The 22162-nt window shown below is 37.1% G+C and overlaps 2 protein-coding genes across 9 annotated transcripts in view; one reads left to right on the top strand and one right to left on the bottom strand.

The window, feature by feature from the left end:
• LOC110841452 (organic cation transporter protein) overlaps positions 1–22162 on the top strand; it is a 77565-nt gene that overhangs the window by 16681 nt on the left and 38722 nt on the right. The window lies entirely within an intron of this gene.
• Positions 1–22162, bottom strand: part of LOC110841451 (organic cation transporter protein-like) — a 57071-nt gene that overhangs the window by 12352 nt on the left and 22557 nt on the right. For 4 of the 7 annotated variants that reach the window (XM_022087017.2, XM_022087016.2, XM_087346545.1 and 1 more), the window contains 3 exons: positions 3698–3990; positions 1553–1696; positions 208–311 (listed from right to left, as the gene is read on the bottom strand). In XM_022087017.2, the coding sequence (XP_021942709.1) occupies positions 208–311; positions 1553–1696; positions 3698–3990 (541 nt within the window). Of the gene's footprint in view, positions 1–207; positions 312–1552; positions 1697–3697; positions 3991–4154; positions 4240–8165; positions 8317–21693; positions 21848–22162 lie in introns of those variants that run through there. The other 3 variants (XM_022087020.2, XM_022087019.2, XM_022087018.2) reach the window with 3 other exon arrangements.

Raw genomic sequence — 22162 nt, forward strand, 5'->3', positions numbered from 1 at the left:
CACTTAGCGTTTGGCATTAGTGTCCTTCAAAGTGTAAACAGTTTTGTTTGTATGCATGTTTTATATTCCAATACACTACACAGCGTGTAAGGTTTTAAGATTTATGTATCATGATCAGGAATTGGGATAATTTGGAATTTTAGTAGCCCTCAGGGGCGAGGAGGTATGGGGAGAACGTGGAAACACAAAAAGTATTAATTGTACTACCTGTCAGACACCATACCCGACGCCAACCCTCCGACAGCGACTCCGGCCAGAAACATCATCTCTGCTACGTTGACGAGCTGTGCCCTGTCACAGACCAGATGCCACTGGAACAAAGAACAAAAAAAAATTGTTGTTGGATTGTGGTCTTCTGTGTTCTGACACTGTATGGTCTTGTTGGTGGTTACCGACGTTTCGGAGAAACATATCGGCTCCATTTTCAGGGTTAAAGATGAAAGCTATTTGTGTGATATTTGGCTGCCTCTGTAGGATCCTAAATGCATTAAATAACTAATTATCTCACGTTTAGCATAACATGAACGCCCATCAATGTTAACACCAAAGCTCTCCACTGGACAAGAACTTGATCCAGTTTTATCAGTTTCGCATCATAACAACACATGTGCCTAAGAACCAACTTATGACATTTTCTGTGAAATTTCCCAACTAAAATTCTGTGTGAATTCTTTGTTTCCTACATCCTACATTTAAATACGTAAGTTACTTCCAAAAAGTAATCCTAGCGGTATCGAAGCCGCCTGACAGCATGTGCACGCCCAGAACAGTCACTAAGCCACTACGTCACTAGGAACATGAAGGCTCCTGTTAACTGTGACCTTGGTCAAGAAGAAATGCTCAGTTCATGCGAATGATTTAAGAAAAGCTAATTTTATCATTGACCCAGAAAACAGTCGCTAAGAGCGAGCGAGCAGTGACCTTCTGACATCACAAGGCGTGCTTTATATTATATTCACTGCAGACTTTTCACTGGGTGAAGTAGAAATTTGACGACTGAGAGTCCTTGTCGAGAGTTTACTGCACCTGCCTCGTAGTCCCGAGATCTTGGGTTCCAATCTTGGCCCAGAGAACGGTTATTCTTAAGTTTATCGTAGTTTTCCTCAGTTCTTCTAGGCACATGTTTCACTGATGAAATGCCATGGATCAGGAACGGTGATAGAGGGTGTGTTGGATTCAGCTGGCTCAGAATAGGATCCGATAGTGGGCAATTGTGAACACGTTAATGAACCTTCGAGTTCCATTAAAGATTGAAGATTTCTCGATCAGATGAACTACTATCTCAAGAAGGACCATATTCCATAAAGAAAGTTACAATTTAGTAACTTCACTTGGCATTATAGAGGCTGGGATCTATACTCCTATGCAGTGTACCAATCTTGGTATGATTAGCTATTCGTGAAAAACTGGTGTTTCGTTTAAGAAGAGTATTCTGTAAGATCAGAAGTACCAACAACAAATACGTCACACAGATTTTGGTATAGAACTCATGTACCAAATTGAATATAAAAACGTCAAATAATTCTTTGAGGTGAATCGTGCGAGAACTCACCTTTTCCGTAATCGTTTCTCCAAACTCGGTGCTGTCAAACTGCCATTGTGTGCAGGCCCTGCTAACGTTGTTGTGACCAGACAATGCCGCAGTTGAGTAGTCCACGTCCCAGATATAGCAGGGATTGTAGCTTCCCTTGCCATCCTGAGAAGTTATAAACATGCAGTGTAACTTGCTGAAAGTAAATATGTAAATATTTCACACGCTTGTGATCAGTATATTTCCGAAACTCAGTTCTGATATGTGTAACATGCTCTCAGTTTTATGCCAACCGTCGTGACAACTTCTCACCCTAAGGATACAATGAAAGTGTTTAAAACCAGGGTGCTACGAAGGAAGTAACAGGAAGACGTAGAAAACTGAGTATGACAAGGTTCATAATTTGTAAGTTTCACAAACTATTATGAAGGTGATAAAATCAAAATGATGGTATGGACACTGTGTGTAGAATGCAGGGAAAGATAAAAAATAGGTACAAAGTTTCAGTAGGGAAACCTGATGGGAAGTGACCGCATGAAGACCTGGGTGTAGATAAGAGGAAACTATTACGATTAATATGAACAAAAGTGGGTTGTGAAGTATTGAGTTAAAATAGACATGGATGCAGTTTATTGGCAGGCAGTTATGAAAACGGCAATCAAATTTAGGTTTTATTAAAAGCGGGATATTTCTTAACCATCTACAAATTATCGACAATACTGTGAGGAATTTGTTCGTGATAGCTGTAGAACTGGTATAAAGAAAAACCTTATGTGCCTCCATTTGTTTATTTGGAGATTTCCGCATTACGGAAAAAATTTTATGCTTTATTTGTATAATGTTTAAAAAATATCTTAAAGAAAGATAGCCTACGAGTTATTAGGTGTTTAAATTTATAAACACGTATATATGAAATATAGTTTCAAGTTGAATTGGGATACGTTATATTGAGTTAGGTTCCGTTGTTTTGGGTCAGGTTGAGTTAGGATAGGTTAGGTTAGGTTTGGTTAGGTTTTTTATTATCGGTTAGAGAAGTTTGTGTTGTTTCATGATGGGATGGGATGTGTCCTGGAGAATTTCTAGCGTGTTCATCGAGTGTTCGTGGGGATGTGCATTGGAAGTGCTGGAGAAGTGCTGGAGAAAATATGGATAAGTCGTAGGGTGGTGTAAGATAAGCCCTGGGTAGTTGATGCGGAATTTCAGTGGTCATGGAGAAGTGCTGGATAAATCCTGGAGGAATCCTACAATAGTGCTGGAGAAGTCCTTTAGAGTTTATGTGGAAATTTACATAGGCATTTAGAAGTGCTGGAGAAGTCCTGCTGGGGTTATGTGGAAATTTATATATTCATGAGGAAGTTCTGGAAAATTACTGGAGAAGTCTTGGAAAGTTTCTGTGGAAGTCCTTAAACGTAGTAGGGCTTGATTCTATGCCGGCCGGTTAGGTTAAATTCGTTTAAGTTGGATTGGGATATGTTGCATTGGGTTAGGTTGCGTTGTTTTTGTTAGATTGTTTATGTTAAGTTAGGTTAGGTTTGTTTAGGTTAAGTTAGGTTAGGTTAGGTTAGGTTTAGTTAGGTTGGTTAATTATGTTCCTCAGGTTCGGTTAGGTATGGTTGTGTTATATTACTATGGGTTGGGTTGTTTTCTGGAAAATTTCTAGGGTGTTCTTTGAGTGGTCGTGTGGATGTCCTGGAGACGTTCTGGAGAATTCCTGAAGAAAGTCTGTAGTGGGCTGGATAAGTCCCGGAGAGGTTATGCGGAAGTTTTGTAGTCATGGAGAAGTGCTGGAAAATTCCTGGAGGAGTGCTGGAAAAGTCCTGGATATGTTCTGAGGAAGTTCTTAAGCGGTGGTTGGTTTGATCCTGTGCGGGTTGGTTAGGTTAGATTTGTTTAATACATTTTAGTAGCGTTATGTCAAGAAAAGCTACTTTTATTTCTGCTGGTCTTTTGTCTGTCTTCTGTAAGTATTTTCAGCCATATTAATATTCTCTTTACGTTATACTTCCATTTTAAACTGTACCACTATCTGACATCTTTGCTATATTTAATTTGTGATTTATGCCTCCTCATAATCCGTTATTGACGTTTCCCATTTATCCTTATATTTGTTTAAATATAGCCCAGTTGTCTGCAATTTGTCGTCAGTTTAGTTTTTTTCGCTTTTACCTTTGCGTCTGTTGTATGAGAGATGTTCCTCCATTCGTCCACCGAGAGGTTTCCGAGGTTAGGTGGTTTCGCGCACCAGAAGTCTGAAGGCAACGACTGGAACGTAAGAGCGAATATGTGCCATGTACATGGGATGTTGAAGAGCGACAAGAGGAAAGTCAGCTGCAGCTGCCATCGCCCAAACTCGCCCACAGCCTGTGATATACGATCCTCTACTTCTTCATCTGTCCTGGTTTTGACGGATACGTGTTTCGGCACAGCGTCGCCAGGCGATGTCGTGTCGGACATTGAGACTGTGACAGAAAAAATAAATCTTATCAGCATCATAGGTTTTTGTACGACAGAAAAATAGCTTGGTTGAAAAATTGAATTTGCCTTATGGATAGTATTTTATCAATGAGTATAAAAACTTCTGTTTTAAATGTAGGTAAGCTTCAAGGAGAAATGTTAACATTACTAGCTTGTTTGTCGAGGATGTTATCTCTGATGACAGCCAGACAGACTTGCGTGTTTGTATTACATTTCCTGCGTACATTACTACTAGAGTCAGACATCGATGTTTACGTCAGAGTGGGCTTGTCCAATATTTTTTGTGTTCCCAGTCACTTTCAAACATTAGTTTACAGCGGCGGACAACAAAAGACTTCAAACTTATATAAAAGCCTCTATGATAATATAAATATACTGGTTCCGTAGACTACTTAAACAGAATAAAACATCACATCGGTAATGATAACCGTATACGAGTTTTATATTTTTATAGACGGCATTCTACTTATGTGTACGATGAGTCAGTTTTGATGAAATCTGTAAGTATGATTTGATCTTCATGCATAATGGGAGTTATATGTGAACGAGACGAATCAAAATTAAGTTCTCCCAACAATGTCAAGTAGGTTATAGACTTGCAATACCAAATTTAATAAAAATCCGTTCAGTGATTCCGGAGATGAAACACATGGAAGGACGGACATACAATAGCTCCCTATTACGCACTAATTCAAAGAATTATAAAAATAAAAAGGCAATACACGAATCTTCTCTGATGAGAGATACAAGAAATTAAGTTACGCTATCTTAAACTGTTGCCCTGTCTTGAAGGACTTTCTGTAAGCATTGATATAATAATATTGTACTTGTAATTGTTTGTCGTAAAATGAATATAATGAGTGAGAAATTGTATGAACACTGCTGGAGGTTTGGCTGTCCAATGGGACTAAATTTGCATGATGCTTAGATTTGGGCATCCCTGACCTGGAGATGTTATATAAAAATTAAAACTAGTTAAATGACAGTTAATAATTTTTACTGCTGTTACATTCTCAGAATTAAAACCAAGTTCAAGTTAAAGTAAGTTGCATAGTAGAGTGTTTGAATAGCTTAGCTGTGTGTGGCAGAGATCGAACTATGTTGGCCTGCCTTCCACAAAGGAATTTGTAAATGCTGTCAGTTGTAAGTCAGAATGCTTTTCTTCATGTGAAGTTTATTTATGCGATAAAATTCAAACACATCGACCACAAGAAACATCTGTGTCTTCCAAAATTGTGCGCTTGGTATTGAGAAGTTCCAATCTATTCCACAGACACATGCAATAAATAAAACGAGTATTCACAATTTATTTAGGCTCTAGGAATCTTAGGTCGAGTTTTCTTGTAGTCTGCATTTCTTCTTACGTTATGTCCATTCCATAAAACAGTAACGAGACCAATACAAGATTTGGAAATGTATAATACTCAATTTATAAACACAAATGAAGGAAGGAAGAGAACTTTAACACAAAACAATTAATTTCTCTTTGGGTTATTTATAACGCTTTATCTACTGCACAGGTTATAGAAATTCTAACGTCATACGGTGAAATAAAAGTGGAAGATAAATTGCAAAAGATGGTTGTCTTCTAGCTTATAGTGCCGTGTAGTCTTGTAGGAGTTTACCAACGTTTCAAAGATCCTTGCTGCCTCCATCCGTAACTGATTTGTATGTACTCCTTATTGCAGTTACAAGACGCGGTAAGTAAACCTAAAATCCTCATTTAAACAGGGGACAATGTTGTTTATCATTCATGACGGCCACAGATCCGATCTCATTGGATAATTTTGTATTTCTAAGCAATTTCATAATCGATCAGTCGACCTTGGTTAATTTGGTTTGAGACAGCAATTTCATAATCGATCTTTTTCTGTGACTACCACGATTACGGACCAAATACTCTGACGTGTTCCGACAATAATAGGACTGTCAATAGGACTCATATTATTTGTGTCAGTATGATGACGTAAGGAGATTCTGGCCGTCTGCAAAACTCTGCCATTGAAGATCGCATAGAAAGTTGCTATGTTTCGAGATAAACCCGAACCATTTCCCCAGCTAGACTGGGAGTCTAAGACAATGCGAGCGTTAAATAACGTGGCCACTAGAACCGCCCCCTTATTCATAAGTGTTCACTTAGCATGGGCAGATCACACCCATCGCGTTCGGACCCTATCAACTCATTATCTGCGTCCGCTGGCACTGACATCCTCACAGACTGAGCTGGATGCACGTATCTGGAACGGGGTCCATGAAGTCCGGAGTGAACAGTGTGTCTAACTGCTACTGCAGTTGACACCATTGCTGTCTGGGGTTAATCCCTTGAGATGCAGAAATTATAGAAAATATTTAAACGTGTTTCCCTGGAATTCACTTTGATGGACTGACAAAAACCAAAATAAACCTCAGTCAAGGAATGAGATTTCAGGTTCTCACCTACGTTGTAGCATAACAACAGAATTGGTGATGTGAAGACTTCCTTGCCACAGGATAAATAAAGGCCTTCATCTTCAATAAACGTAAAGAACTTTGTCCTGTTTCTCGTTCAAGAGATCCCGTCTTCAAATATCGGTCTAGAATCTGACAGTCCTGCTGTTTTCGTGATTTTACTCAATGCTTGAGGCAAATTCCAGGATGATATAACAGGCCACGACTTATTTCGTTCTCCTTCCCTTTGAATTCAGATTGTAAAATTTTTCTACCTACCATTAGACGTTACATAACTCATGCATTTAGGAAACCACCATTAAACAACACAAGAATCAAACAGATGATCAGTCATTCCATCTAGTGAAAAAGGGCAAGAATTTTTATGTGACGAAAGTAATTATATGTAAGTTCCTGAATTGCTCTTCGATGTGATATTTGGGCAAAAGGGCACATTACAGTTCATTATCTAAGAAGGCTCGCCATCAGTTTTTCACATAATGTGTAGTTCTATTTAGGAGTATTATATTGCGTTTTATTTCAAAACCACTGCATTAAAATGGGCAGGAACTGTTGTGGTTACAGTCAAAACCACGCAAACTGAATGCACGTAAGACAATCTTATATTTCAGGAGGTCTTCCGCAATTGTCGGACACTTTTTTCCTGTTTACTTGTAAGCTACTAAATCTCAGCCTCAATGATGATATTTCTCCCATGTAGCCTGTGAAACAGGCAGGAAGTTCAAGTTCATTGCCATTTATTTACGCACTGTTAAAAATTGTTTCAACAAAATATTAAGGAGCGAACAGTATTTCGTATGAAATGTAATTACAAAGGCTGATAAACCTTTTCTGTAAAAGACTAAAAGTTTTATAGACCCGTTCTATAATTTAATTTAATAATAATGTGTATTAAATAGGATCGAATTTTTATGCCTTCAATAAAGGAATAATATATTGTTCGTTCTGTGAAAAGTGAGTGAAAAAACTCATACTCGTAGCTAAATGATTATATTATATATAATAATGTTTAATATAAACTTTTTATTAAATAAACTTTCAATATCAGTAACAAAACACATTTTATTATGTCACAAACAAAAAATTATCCAAGCCCTTTAGAATAGCGGATTTGTTCGATTTACAGCCACTAGTTATATTTTTAATGCGAAATATTGTCAGCCCGTATATTATAGAAATACACGAGGTATTTGGTAACATGCCACAGTGTTGTCACAAATAATCGAAAGCACATTGTCACGTCCCTGTTAGCTGGATAATTTAATTTAGAGGTCTAAAAGATCACCAGACTAGTTTAATATAGAGTAATGTACAGTTATATGGCGTTTTACGAGAGGTTCCTCACCAGAATTCTGTTTCAACTTCTAGTATCCTTAGTGCCACCCACATACTCAACTCACTGCAACGCCCTATAGGGCGTTATCTTAATAGTTTGTTAGGAACTTCTTCGGTATTGATATGTAATATCACAAATTGTTCACTTGCTTCGTAATTCTTAGGTTTTTATTCTGGAATATAGGATATAACATAAAATATATAATGACATGGATATATAGCCAGCGACAGACACAGAACATTTTGAAATAAGAAACCAATATTTCTTTTACGATTCTTAGAAGCAGAAATTTTGTTTAAAGATTTTTAAATGTTGCACTGATTTATTGCGTAGAATATGTTTAAAGTTATTTTGTGAACCTTGAACCTCACTTACCAAAACTGGAGAATTTAATGCTTCCTGAACAACCGACTGGTGATGACCAATCCGTATCGCCATTTATTTCTCCTTGCATCGTAACGAGAGGCGTTTGGTCACTGGCGCACGAGCGGGTGCCCGTTCAAAGACTGACAACCGCGAAGTCGTGTTAACACGTGATCCCTCACGGCCATGAGGCCACTTACTATTTCGATGCGAGAAACTGATTTTATGTATGTAAATCTAAATTACCGTCGACAGAAATATACGACTGGAGATAGAAATTTTTTCTTACTGATTCTATTCAGCGTCACGTTTTGAATATAATTAAATTGTATATTGTTCTTACCCTATATACATCACTTTTAAATCATTTAATGTATTCCAAATGTAGACACCAACAAAAGCTTTGCGAGATATTCAGAAAGAAACATTTGATGTCAAAATGCCACATAAAACAAAACTTTACCAGAAATTACTTTGTTAATCGAAGCTAAACATACGTGGTCAATATGTTATGTAATACCAGTATTATCATGATACTTAAAGACAACATGGTGTGACTAGATTAAAATGGCTCAAGGTAGTTTATAGCTGCAGGCTTCTGTAAATACTGCCATGAACCTTCGAGTTCCATAAAATGTGGGGAGTTTTTGTGACTAGTTCAGTGACTGTCAAATTTTCATGAAGACCGCTCACCACAGTGTCGTGTGATAGGCTGCAACTTGAATGTAAAAATTATAAAAAGTACACGTGCGTTTTCTGGTAGAGTAAATTGCTTCAGCTAATAATGTAGGTCACGGTATTCCGCCATCCTGCGCACTCTAATCCTTCAAGAGATTCAGCGGCTATACGAGGTTTTTGCATTCATAATTCATACTGTCCTTCACCCCCTGGCAACATGGCCATTTTGGTGTGTCACCGACATTATAGAATTAAAGAGCACAGTTCCAAGTTTTGTAAAAACATAGTTTTTGAAGCCGAATTTTGTAAATTAACAACAGCTGTGCTCAGTCTGGGAACGTCATAATTGAAATTCCTTGAAGAAACTCAATACAATATTAATAGCACTAACAGTAATAAGTCATCAATTACATTCCCATTCGTTTACGTCTTTAATTGCATTTTTGTTATTTACGTATAGCGCTCAGTTCCATACTGAATACATTGCACTGTTTTGTGTCTCGTAAGCTTTAGTTCTTACACGGAGAATACAGTATACAGAGCGTACAACTTTGCATGAGTTGGAAAGAGAGAGACAGTTGAAAACTACTCATGACACAGGCAATGTAGTCTTATACGAGATGGTTACAACCCACAAATATAATGTTCTGCTTCATATTCGAAAGTTCCCGGGTTAAAGTTTAAGCTTGGACAGCATCTATCATGACAGTATTTCTTTTTTGTGGTTTCTGTCAGCTCCTCCAGGAAGATGTCGGGATAATACGTTTAATTGAGCCACTACCGTTTTTTTTACATACTTCCCAACTTATTAATTATAATATCATCAGACCCCGTATATTAATATAGACTACAGTCCACAGATTTATGTTTTACCTTATCTAAATTCGAAATCCGGGTTTTATGGTAAGAAATTGTTCCTTAGCTTTCAGATATGAACTTATTTGTTAAACATCTTGTAGAGCTGGCGATGGGAAACAGAGGATGGACTGTGGGGGAGAGAGGCACAGGGGAACACTCACAACCCCCAACTACCACTCCCTCTTCTTATTTAAGCAGTCTGTAAAACAATATTAAAAATATATTAAAATTATCCGTCAATCACAATATAATATTAATTAAAAGATTAAAATATCATTTAACGTTCTCTATCGAGTACTCGATTTACAAATGGAACATACACTACATGTTTCGGCTATATATAGCCATCATCAGGTGTTATGTATTTAAACTTATCACTGAATTACTGGTTTTTTACTGATTTATTGTCTTCATTTTTCTTATGATGTTTATGTCCTTTATATTTGTTTCTTCATTCGTTGTAGTATTCCAGGTCACTAATATGTTTGTATTTCGTATTTTGTAGTGATGTTAATGTTTTGGTAACCAGCCACGATCCAATACAGTACAGTACATCTCCGATCTCTCATAAACCTGATACGATATTACTTCTTGGTCCATATACAAAACATTAACATCACTACAAAATACGAAATACAAACATATTAGTGACCTGGAATACTACAACGAATGAAGAAACAAATATAAAGGACAAAAACATCATAAGAAAAATGAAGACAATAAATCAGTAAAAAACCAGTAATTCAGTGATAAGTTTAAATACATAACACCTGATGATGGCTATATATAGCCGAAACATGTAGTGTATGTTCCATTTGTAAATCGAGTACTCGATAGAGAACGTTAAATGATATTTTAATCTTTTAATTAATATTATATTGTGATTGACGGATAATTTTAATATATTTTTAATACTATATAAATCACAATATGACGCATCTACAATACCTGTAAAACAATGTTTAGTTGACAATCTGTCTTCGTGGTGGGTGACGCGATGCTGTGTGTTATGTAATTTCTTGATGCAATGATTTGTTTTCTGTGTGGGTGTTCTTGGGAAAATACAACAATTTATTTTAATTTGCGTTCCAAAATATTACATGATAACACATAATCGCCTGTAGATGGTGAATGTTATGAAGACGCAGCAAGCAACCGGTACATGTGTTTCATCATATATGAAAAACAGCGACCCCTAACCTTCATCCGAAGTAAGCAACTGACATAAAATTACGTGCAGACCTGCAGTCAATTCCTGTACACTATTCTAACAACGTCATTTAATGTCAGACTGCGTTGGGGCAGCAGTGGCGGAACGGTTACTGTAATATTCTCTACAGTTATGCGTATTTTAATTAGAGGTGTTGCAAATTGTATTTATGACTGCGTATTCCGAGTTCTTAACAAACGTCGATCTGCACTTCGACAAGGCAAAGCTTCTGGTAAACAAATAATGGCTACATTTCACTGAAGCCCAGCATTATTTTTTTTTTGTATATGTCTTACCTTTTTGGGATACATTAGAATATTATTACATTGCAGAACATAGAAAAATGTAAACTCATACATACAAATTTCACAATTCTCAGTTAATTATTACAACATCTACGCAAATAATACATTCATCATAAAAGATATCAACTAACGGATAATATTAATAGAACACTACATATTTAAAACATTTTATATTTATAATATTTCTCATATTTTGTTGAAGGACAGGCTTAATTCTTTACCACTTATAACAGGATAATTTTTATAAAGGACAGTTCAGAACACAATTATAACTTAGGCCTACTCGCAGCTTATGAACAGGAAACAATAAATACCCTAGATATTTTTCCATTACCTTCTCTTCTCCTTTTGCATACGCTGTAAAAGAGTTTTCATCTGTTACAGGAAATGTTATATTGGTGTTCTAGGAACTAATGTGAAGTCAAATTTCCTTTTAATTCAAGTCTTAATAGTGATCGGTTTTACTGTGTAACATCAGTCCTCTAGTAGTACGTGTTATTTCAACTGGTGGGTTTTCTCACTATGATTCGCTTCAAACATTAGCTTTAATTGACTTTAATCCACTTACATACTTATTACTGCAGTGTTCAACTGGGTGCTGTTTTACAAGTAGCGACTTCCTCCGCTTAATGTTTGTCTGTACGGACTAAATAGTTGTTTTTTTTACGAACTTGACTAAATTTTCTGCAAAAAAAAAACCCACACTATTTAAGTCGATTACAATTACTTTTCTTCCCGTTTCATTTCAACGAAAAATTTCTGACAACAAAGTACTTCTTCCCCTAGCCAGCAATTATTTTCCATGTAAGCGTTTATGAAATATCTTTGAATTTAATGCCACACAGACTAGAGATGTTAATATTTATGTTTTAAATAGACAAGTGTAGACGTGTAGGACAAGAGGTTTTCACGGAGGCGAGTATGAAGATGGTTGCCTTCTGGACTGTATGGTCGTGTGTTTTGGTATAAGTTCAACAGAATTTAAGAGGTACTTGCTGCCTCCATCATCAGGGCAATGAGAGACGACTTACTAGTCCTTGTAAAACCATCCGGCCCATGGTTCAAATAATGTTTATAGCCACTGTTGTTAATTTTTTAAGAAACTTAAGTTCATCTGTTGCTTGAAAAGGAATAGAAGCGAAATTAGTATCCACAATTCTTTGCCGTAAAATTATTCTGTTTCAGTTCATTATTGTCGTTAGAAATGAAAAGGTGATGACGCCATACGGTTTCAGTCTGTGATTATGACAATTCAAAACGCGTAACTCTATGCTTTTAAGGGTCGCAGGAGTCACGAAGTGCCTTGTTTCCTGTGTCATCAGATACGGTGCATAGTTCACGAATTAGTTCAGAATTCTCTTCCAGGAACAGTTTATGCATGTCTTGAACAAGATAAGAAATTGAACAAACCTTGAAGTTTCTCGTCTGTTTTAGGAAGTTCTTAAATTTGTTAGGGAAAAAGAAATTGAAAGACCGCTGTAATAAGAATGCATAAACACGTTGTGATGTTTATCTCAATTGTCTTAGACTGTATTAGATTCATTTCCTTCTTATTACATTACATAAACATATTACAGGAATTCCTAGAAATGTCAGCTTAGTTACGCAAGCTGAGAGCGGTGATTTAAATGATGTTACAACAATCTTGCACCGGATGTTCCTGCTTTACGATGCCATTAAGAAGTTGAAACGTATCTGCATTATGCTTACACCAGTGTGGAAGCATGATTCTACCCAGATATGCGTAAAGTAGCATCATATCGGCATGTGTCTGTGTTGTACAATACGACGGAGTTTTATGAACGTGTTCCTACCTGACAAGAAAATATTTGACACAAAATTTAGTAAAGCCCGTATGATAGCCGATGTTAGCGCAACGTTATGCCGAATAGACGCCATTGAAATTTGAAAGTCACTTTATGGTGTGGTTTTTCATGCTTGTTTCTGCCGAACTGTAGGTGTCTGAATGAACATACTCGTGTCATGTTTACGTTACGGATTGATCATATGCATGACTAGGTCGCGGCAATATTAGCCCAAGGGTTTGCCGAATAGGGGCATTTAAAATTCTCAAGGTCATTTGAAGGTCATTTTTCTCACCCCTTTTTCTGTCGGATTGTAGGTGCCTGAATGACCGTACTGATTTCAAGTTGAGGTCAAGAATAGGTCAATCGTATGTGGAGGTCTGGACAAAATTTGCGCAAGTGTTTGCTGAATGGAAGCCCCTGTAACTTTAAGGGTCATTCTAATTTCAGAATTTCTCTGGCTTATTTCTGCCGAACTGGAGTTATGAGAGTGACTATTCTCAGAGCAATTTCAGGTCAAGGATAGGCCAAGGTCATGTCAAGGTCAGAGTGATATATGCTTAAATATTTGTGGAATGGAGGCGTTTAAATTGTTCGAGGTCATTTGTAGTTTATTTTTTCTCACACTTATTTCTGTCGTGGTGTAGATTTCTGATTGACCGTACATCTATTAGAATTCGCTGATATTTCAAGGTCATGTAAAGGTCTCTATAATATCAACCAAATAGTAAGCGGAGTAGAGGGATTTGTAGTTTTCAAGGTCATTTCAATTTCGTTTTTCGTCACGCTATTTTCTTTCGAACTGTACATGTTTGAGTTACCATACTCATGTCAGTTTGAGGTCACGGTTAGATCAAAGTCATGGGAAGGTCACGGCTATCAGCCCAGTGATTAAGTTGGGTTTTGGTAGGTTTGTTCAGTTTGGGTTAGTTTTGAATAGGTTTGTTTGGTAAAAATTCGGTTAGTTTAGGTTGGTTTGGGTTGGTTTAAGTTAAGTTAGGTTGGTTAGGGTTTGAGTGGATGAGCGACTGTTGACGTCTCAGTAAGAACTCGAATCCATGGAGTAATATATGTTTTCCATATGAATGTTAAATGATTTGCGGTTCTAAAAGTTTGGACAAACATGTAGGAGTAGGTATTCGACTTCTCGAAACAGCTCATATCAGTGTTCCGATAAAATGTGTTCCACGGTCAACATAGAGGAAGATGCATCAGACTTGACCTACTTAATGTGTAATCTGGTTTCTTTGATTAATGGTCTCAGACGTTGAACTGTATATATATCATGCACATACACTGCTTAATTTGCTGAAATTTCTACTCCCTTTCATGTTAAGTATGTTTGAATCACTTTTCTGTATTTGTGGATGTAGACCTATATGAATGTCTTTTTTATTTGTTCTGTGGAAAAGCTTCGAAAAGGGTTCTTAGTTGTCAATGGCGATGCGGGTACAAACTAATCGAATGAAAACGTGTATCTGCTTATTGTACCTTTGCAAGAAAATAATTTTGGTACAAACTCGAGTAGTATTACGGTAGTTGAAAATCTCATTTTAATGTAAAATTGAACAAAAAAAGAATACTGCTCCCATGGAGTACGTTACACATCTGCTAAGTGTTAATTTAAACACCTCGTTGGCCTTGATGTTCGTGATAAAAATCCTTTATTACGAGATTAGTGTCTTCTAAGTTGTTGCGCCGTATAGTATTGTAGAAGTTTACAGACGTTTCAGATGAATTTTCTCATCGCCCTGATGATGGAGGCAGCAGGGACCTCTGAAACGTCTGTAAACTTCTACCGAACTACACAGCAGTACAAGCCAGCAGGCAGCCATCTTCATTTTCGATTGCTAAATACTTGACTGAATGACTGAGTTACTAACTGAATGACTGTCTGACTGACTGACCGACTGACTGGCTGGCTGATTGCCTGACTGACTGACTGACTGACTGCCTTAATGCCTGACTGACTGTCTTAATGACTGTCTGAGAGCATACCAACAGTGCACAAGACTTTGTCGACTCTCACTCAAACTGTAGTCATGACAACTCCGTACTGTTCCGCGTGGTTAACAATCTGTATAATGACTTCAAGCTTTCTGTTAGCCACTTTCTATGTCATTAGTGGAAACCATGGCAGATTTTATTTATGCTGCAAATGGACAGTATTTATATTGCTTTATCAAATATTCCTTTTCCTTCTTTCATGTTTGTAGACAATAAAATACAGCAAGTCCTCGCTTTAAGAATATTCCCATTATGAAATTTCGCTCGTAAGTGCTTTTATGATGAAGTGCATACCCTCATCTTGGCTCCTTTTCCGAACAAAATCGAACAAAAATGCAGACAAAGGACGCAACGCCGCCCATTCATTCACTAAAACCAGATCAGTTCGGTTTACGTTCTGCTTTGGTGCGCGTGTGTTTTTTGCAGTAAATCTTATCTGTTTCTAAATTATGCGGTAAAAATTTGATAGTTTGGGAACGTAACTCCCAATTATAATATCAAGCTTATGGAAAATAGCGACTCGCTTTACGAACTCTCTTTAGGAACGTAATTCCTTGTAAGCCTGTAGACTGCCTGCATAATAGACTTGTAACGGGAACGTGTCCATCACAGAATTCTGCATACCACTCACTTCAAAATCTTATATATCCCCTACTGTCTAGAAGCTTGTTTGTTATAATATATAACATTCTAATTTTTATAACACGTTAATATATGATCTGACCTCCAGTGTGAATGCTCTTATTAGTACTACAAATTTTATGCATATTATCTTGTTTAGCAGGAATATTTTGGCCCCTACTGCGTTTAAAGCAACTTTAAATAACATTCATTACACAAAAATTTCCATACAGCATTGTTCTTTAGTGCTTGCTTGTTTATATACGCCGTGTGCAGGAATAGACCTGTTTTGTTACCCGTTCTTCACTCAGACAAGTTGTTTCCCTAACATTTTCAGATTAGACTCGTTTATTTTGTAAACTTGAATTGAGTGATAATAATAATAATGATAAAACATACAATGAAAGCACTTGTCGTTGCCAGAGAGCATTTGGGGTTTCGGAGTGCTAACATTGTACATTTCAAAGCCACTCTCACTAATAATACACATGTTTGCAATGTCACCATACAAATTTCAAATTTTAGTTTACAATTGTGTACTCCTCAGTTAATCATATTGGTCTCAGAACAGTTCGCGCAGCTACCATGTTATATTTTCTCCATTTCTAAAAAGATAACTTGATAAATGTCAAAAACGTTTCAAACATTATCGCTATACAAAACTTCAGATCCTAAGTTTAATGGTGGTCCTCAAATACTATAAATTTACGCGGCAGCCATATTAAAACCCTTGCTTAGGCATGTCGTAAATTAATTACATTAATACGACACTTTTGTGTCGAAACACGTATCTGTTATGTAATATAAATAATACCATAAACTGTCGTGTAGACGGAAGTCCGTGATAAATGAATGCTGTTTACAAAGGGAAAATTTAAACTGCTGTAATCTGCTCGTTTATCTTTGCGTCCTCATTTAAGATATTTTTACCTGACCACACTATGGTGGAAAAGATAGCTACAGATAACATATTAACCCCAATTTAAATAAGTCAGAGTCAAAGTCGGTTAATTCAAATGACTTTTATTCACCATCACGTAAAATCAATTCGTCTGAGGCGAACTGATATTCATGTTGTTGTCATTTCCAGTCACTTGGTTAATGGAATTCAGTCACCCCGTAATGACTGGAATATATGCTCGCGAGTTTCTCCGTACAAAACAAAGCTCTCACGTTTCCAAAGTGAAATGTTGCTAATTTGTAAAGTGACGCTAACAATCCGAACAGTTCCCAGCTATTTTAGCTTCACAACAGACACTGTTATCACGTTTAAAAGTGGAGCAGTTGGCGAATGGCCTAGAATTCTGGCGATTACAGCTCTCGTTAATGCCTAACATGACATTTAGAAGCCAAGTGTAGGCAAATTAGAGATTTCAAGTTCTCGCTGCACAAAGCATGAAGATTAATGTCTTCTGGAATGTTGTGCCGTGTAGTCTGATGGACGTTTACCGACGTTTCAAAAGTTCTTGCTACCACCCTCATTAGGGCGATTAGTCATCGCCCTGATGCTGAACGAAGGAAAAAATTTCTGAAATGTCGGTAAGCTTCTACCAGGCTACACGGCGCAACAACCCAGAAGACATAAATCTTCATACTCATCGCCCTGATGATGGAGGCAGTATGACCTCTGAAACGTTGGTTAACATCTACCACACTACACAGCGCAACAACCCAGAAGACATAAATCTTCATACTCATCGCCCTGATGACGGAAGCAGTACGACTTCTGAAACGTTGGTTAACATCGACTAGACTACACAGCACAACAACCCAGAAGACACAAATCTTCATTGCCCTGATGACGGAGGCAGTATGACCTCTGAAACGTTGGTAAACATCGACCAGACTATACAGTGCAACAACCCAGAAGACAGAAATCTTCATACTTGCCGCTGTGAAAACCTCAAATCTTACAATCTGACGGTAATATGCACCAGAGGATTATCTGTGTGTCTGAACAGTGCATACAGCAGGGTCGTTTTTAAGCCGATAGAATACAATCCACATGCCCTATGCAGCCCATCTCCGTCTCCCAAGTTATTTCTTCTCTTTATTCTTTCCGATCACAATTTTTGCATTGGTTTGTTGCTGTTCCAGTGGGGTTAAACTATGTTTCTGAGGAACTACGGCCTCTAACGGGTCCATTGTTCATCCCCCAGATGATACACGAGTGAATATGGAGCAACAGTGGAATAGTATTGACAGGACAAACCGAGGGACTCTGATGGAAACATGTAAATGACACTTTGTCCATCACGAATACCACATGAGCTGACCTGGTGCACAGCCAGACCTCCACTGCGAGAAGTCATTGTCTAACTGCCTGAGATATTTTACAGCCTCTGCAGGAACATAGTCTCCCCCATATAAACAATATCAATGTCAATTGTTTTATAAAATAGGGAATGTAGCCTAAAATATGATTATAATATCAAGACTTTGGTCATTATAGACCGGTAATTACCCATACCACTTGCTTTTGCGTTCATAACACTGCATGTAGTTGAAAATTTATTACAGTCCGACTATAAATAATCATGTAATTTGGTAAAGGAACGTTAAATAAACAAAAAAGAGTCTTCCGCAATCCACAATCATTGCTGTTTGTGACTGCGCAGAAGTTTCGGTGGTGAAAGTTACGAAGCAATAAATGTCCTGTTAAATTGTGCATTTCCTTGTTTTGTCTCCGTTTAAACCAGTGGTTATTAAATTTTTGCTTGTTTACGGGTTGTGAAACAACAGTTTATTTTCTTGTATAGTACAAAATATAGTTTATATATATGCCTGCGCTACCAGGCCTAACCTTGTTTAATTTAAATATGAAATCTAAGTAATATGTGTAGTATTAAAATCGTTGAGACATCAATCATCCAAACTCAGTACTCACAATTAAAATGTATGTACGGAAGAACATGGATAATTTAATTTACCACACAACCGTATTCAGAGGGTTTGTAACACGGCTTCATTTTGTCTTATCTGAGCGAGCGATATATTGTATCATCGTCATTGCCTCTCGGTTGGTCACATCATTACACGCCATAAAACGAGATAGTGAAAAAGCAATGATTTTAAAATTAATTCAGTAGTTAAGAGAAATTTTTCAAATTTAAAAACTAAGGTATTTTTACTGTGGCAAATATAATACTAACTATAATTTGTGGACTTCATAAATGTAACTGCGTAACACCAGTAGTGAAGTAATAATTTGACAAAAACCTGGTGTTCATGTTACGAGTTGAAGTTTCTCTTTCATGATTATTCAGCGTGAAGCAATTGAGGAACAGTGAATGAAGACCGAGTTCTCTGTAGACAATAGCTCTTACCGTGAAATGCCTGGTAGTTGCACAGTAATGATTCGGATGACGAAGTCAACGTCTTGAAAGCTGTTAAATATGAACTGAAGGAGAAAGGAAAGTACAGTTTTTATGAGGAAGAATGTTCCAGCCCAAATAAAATTACATTAGATAATGTCAAACTAATCTCATAGGCAACTCGACTCATTTAAATTATTTTTTTTATTGTCATATATTTTATGTTTACCAATTCAATAATATTGACATTTTGTCATGAAATTGTAAATGTGTTAAAATCAACATTCAATATTTGTACTTAACTTCCACGATTCTTTATGACGAATGTGTCAAAATAACCCTATTTTTCACGTTTTCATTCAACAGTTTATGTTAACTTTTGTCACATTTGGTCCTATTTCTTTCTCTCCGTGGTAGTAAAAGCTTAGCTCTATGCGTCTTAATCTCAGATCTAGATAAAGTTAAGTGGCCAGATTCAAGCCCCAATTGCTTCGCGCTCTTGGAAAGAGATCAGGTGAGCCCCAAAGCCTGTCTGAACAACGTAGGGGGAAACGAGGAAATATTCCTGCTACCGGGGATCCAAAAATAGAAATACGGACTTCAGCTTCCTGTTATCTGAAAGAGCACCGCAGAATTCAGTCTATTCGTGCTCTTGTATTGTAACATATAACGTCGTAATTCGATACATCTCTGTAACAACGTTTGAGGCAAACCTTTATTGCCAGCTGAAGTGACAGTGTTCTTCTAACAGGAACAGGATAATATTAAAATTAATAATAGAGATATAATGTGTGAAGATGTGTGCTGGCTTCAACTGGCTCAAAATATTACCAATTTGCGGACACCTGCGAACAGATGAATAAAAATTCTGGCTCCATAAAAGTTGGACAGTGTCTTCAATAACTGAGCGACTATCATCAATGACCAAGCTGCCAAACTTATTTTATTACCATTGCTTCGCCCCCCCCCCCCCCTTCACGAATCATAATATGCTTTCATAGGGCTCCTAACTATTGGTTAAGAAGTTGAGGTCCGGTCTTGACTACTTTGTCCATTTGCATTCAGTAAGCTAACTTTGCATTGCAGTGGTTACACCGCCCACCACAGTCACGTATGGCCTTGTATCGAAAGTGCAGTTCAGTTACTGTAGGTTGATAACTGTCAACTATCCACTTTCTGAACTCAAAATACGTCAAGTACGCATTTGCCTGTCTTCTAATAGTCGCTTTCCGGGTCTGTTCTATCATTATTTCATCTACGACCAGTATTCTTGCGATTATGAGATTGCCCAACAAGTCAACACTTTTGTTAGAAAGGACTCTGTGTCTAACATAATAAATTGCTCTCATGAATTATTCTATTTAACGCTTCAATTGTCTTGAATCTACGACTAATAAGACTAGCCCGTCAATTGTTTTGGTGTAAATATTCTGCTGAATTTGATTGTTCCGTCCCATTTACTTTTGTTTTATTGTAACTGAAATAACACGTGTGTCTACGTTTGTAAATGAGATTTCTTGGTGTAAATTTCACTAATCGCATTCCATTGTCTTTTAAAATAGGTTAATATTTTACGACTAGGGAAGTGTATCGTTTCCTTATAGTGATTAATCGTTTATATTGAATATTGTTACTTCTTTCTTCTCTTTATTTTGAGAATTTTAATGGTGTATCCGGCAGAATGAAGGAGAAGAAGAAGCTAAATTTTGGGGATACTCGCAGATAATACCTTAAATTACGACACATAGTTTCCAATTCATTTTTCACAATGTATCTTATAATTTCTCGCCTTATGTAGGAATCATTGAGACCGTCGTAAAATAAGCAATGAATAAATATGTAAATTTGTTAACTCTGCCCCCAGATCGACTATTCTGATATTTTTGCTTCGGGACAAATGCTGGAAGGCAGTCTTAACATAGGCCACGACCGTTTTAACACCATTTTTAATTCATCAGTCACAACCATCCTGTCATATAACGCTATAAATTATACGTTATTCAGGGTCTTTAAATAACCGAAACGATGGATCGACTGTCGAATTTGGTCAATCTTGAATAGTAAACTACAGCTCCTCACAGCTAAAATCACTATTTGATGCTACAAAATGACTAATATCGACAATGTTCATTCTATGATCTGTACCAAGGAAAGTGAACACTGGAGCACATAGCAGCACTTTGCACATCAACACGTGGTTCGGACGTGTGCTGGTCACATACATTCAGGAGTCAGCAGCAGGCTTGAACATATTCAGTATTAAAACAATTCCATATATTTAGACGGAAAAGTGGATGATGCATCGATAAAATTGCATAAAATACGTTAATTTCATTACATATGTCGACGTGTGTTATTCCAATTTAATTGATAGTTGAAGGAATAGTTTTTTTTTTAAAGAGTTCCAAAATTTGTCTTTCCATTCTTGCTTCCCCTCATGCTTTGGTTATTTACCAAAAAGTAATATTTTGAAGAACGTCATTTTAGCCTCTGTAAAAGTTTAACAGAATAGCACTGTCAATTAAAGAGATAAAATGACGTACAAGTCTCGCCGTTTCTACTTCTGGATCATAAAATATAGGTCTGTCTTAAACTCGGCTGCAGAAACTCCTCAAGTGTTACGTTCAGCTACACTGCATTAAATTAAAACAAAACGATTAGTTCAGCAGCGTTCTATAAAATGCCCTGGTTTAAATATTTAGTGGTCTATATGATATATGTCGCGTGGGGTACTCAACTTACATGCCGCGGTCCGGTATGGTGACAGTATCAGTATGCAGTGTGGAGTTCGCTGAATGACTGTGTTGCTGAGAGACTGGTCCACTGTAGTTCGCCCTAGTTACAAGCTATTCCTCTCTCGCTAGACCTTGTATTCGTCTCTTCCTACCAACAATTATTTCACTCTAGCTTTGTTTCCCCTTCTATTTATACCTCCCACCATTCCATTTCTTCTCCCTCTTAACTCCTCCTGTTGGATGTCTCCATCATCGTATTGGTTTTCTCAGTTGGTTATATACGGTAACACACTTCCAGGATAATGTGGGAACTTGGGAGCTCCGGGTGTAACCTTCATTATCTCAAGTCTAAAGCGTTGAAGTTAATCAGTGATCCAGATCTGTGGCGCTAAGGCACTTGAGACTAGCAGAGTTTTTAAAATTGTGTCGTCGTAATATGATCATGCGATATTATAGACTGTCTCACAATGTACTCC

The sequence above is a fragment of the Zootermopsis nevadensis genome, unplaced genomic scaffold, assembly GCF_977971745.1.
Source record: "Zootermopsis nevadensis isolate Lab colony 2312 unplaced genomic scaffold, Znev_1.0 Znev_ptg000010l, whole genome shotgun sequence".
Taxonomy (NCBI): domain Eukaryota; kingdom Metazoa; phylum Arthropoda; class Insecta; order Blattodea; family Termopsidae; genus Zootermopsis; species Zootermopsis nevadensis.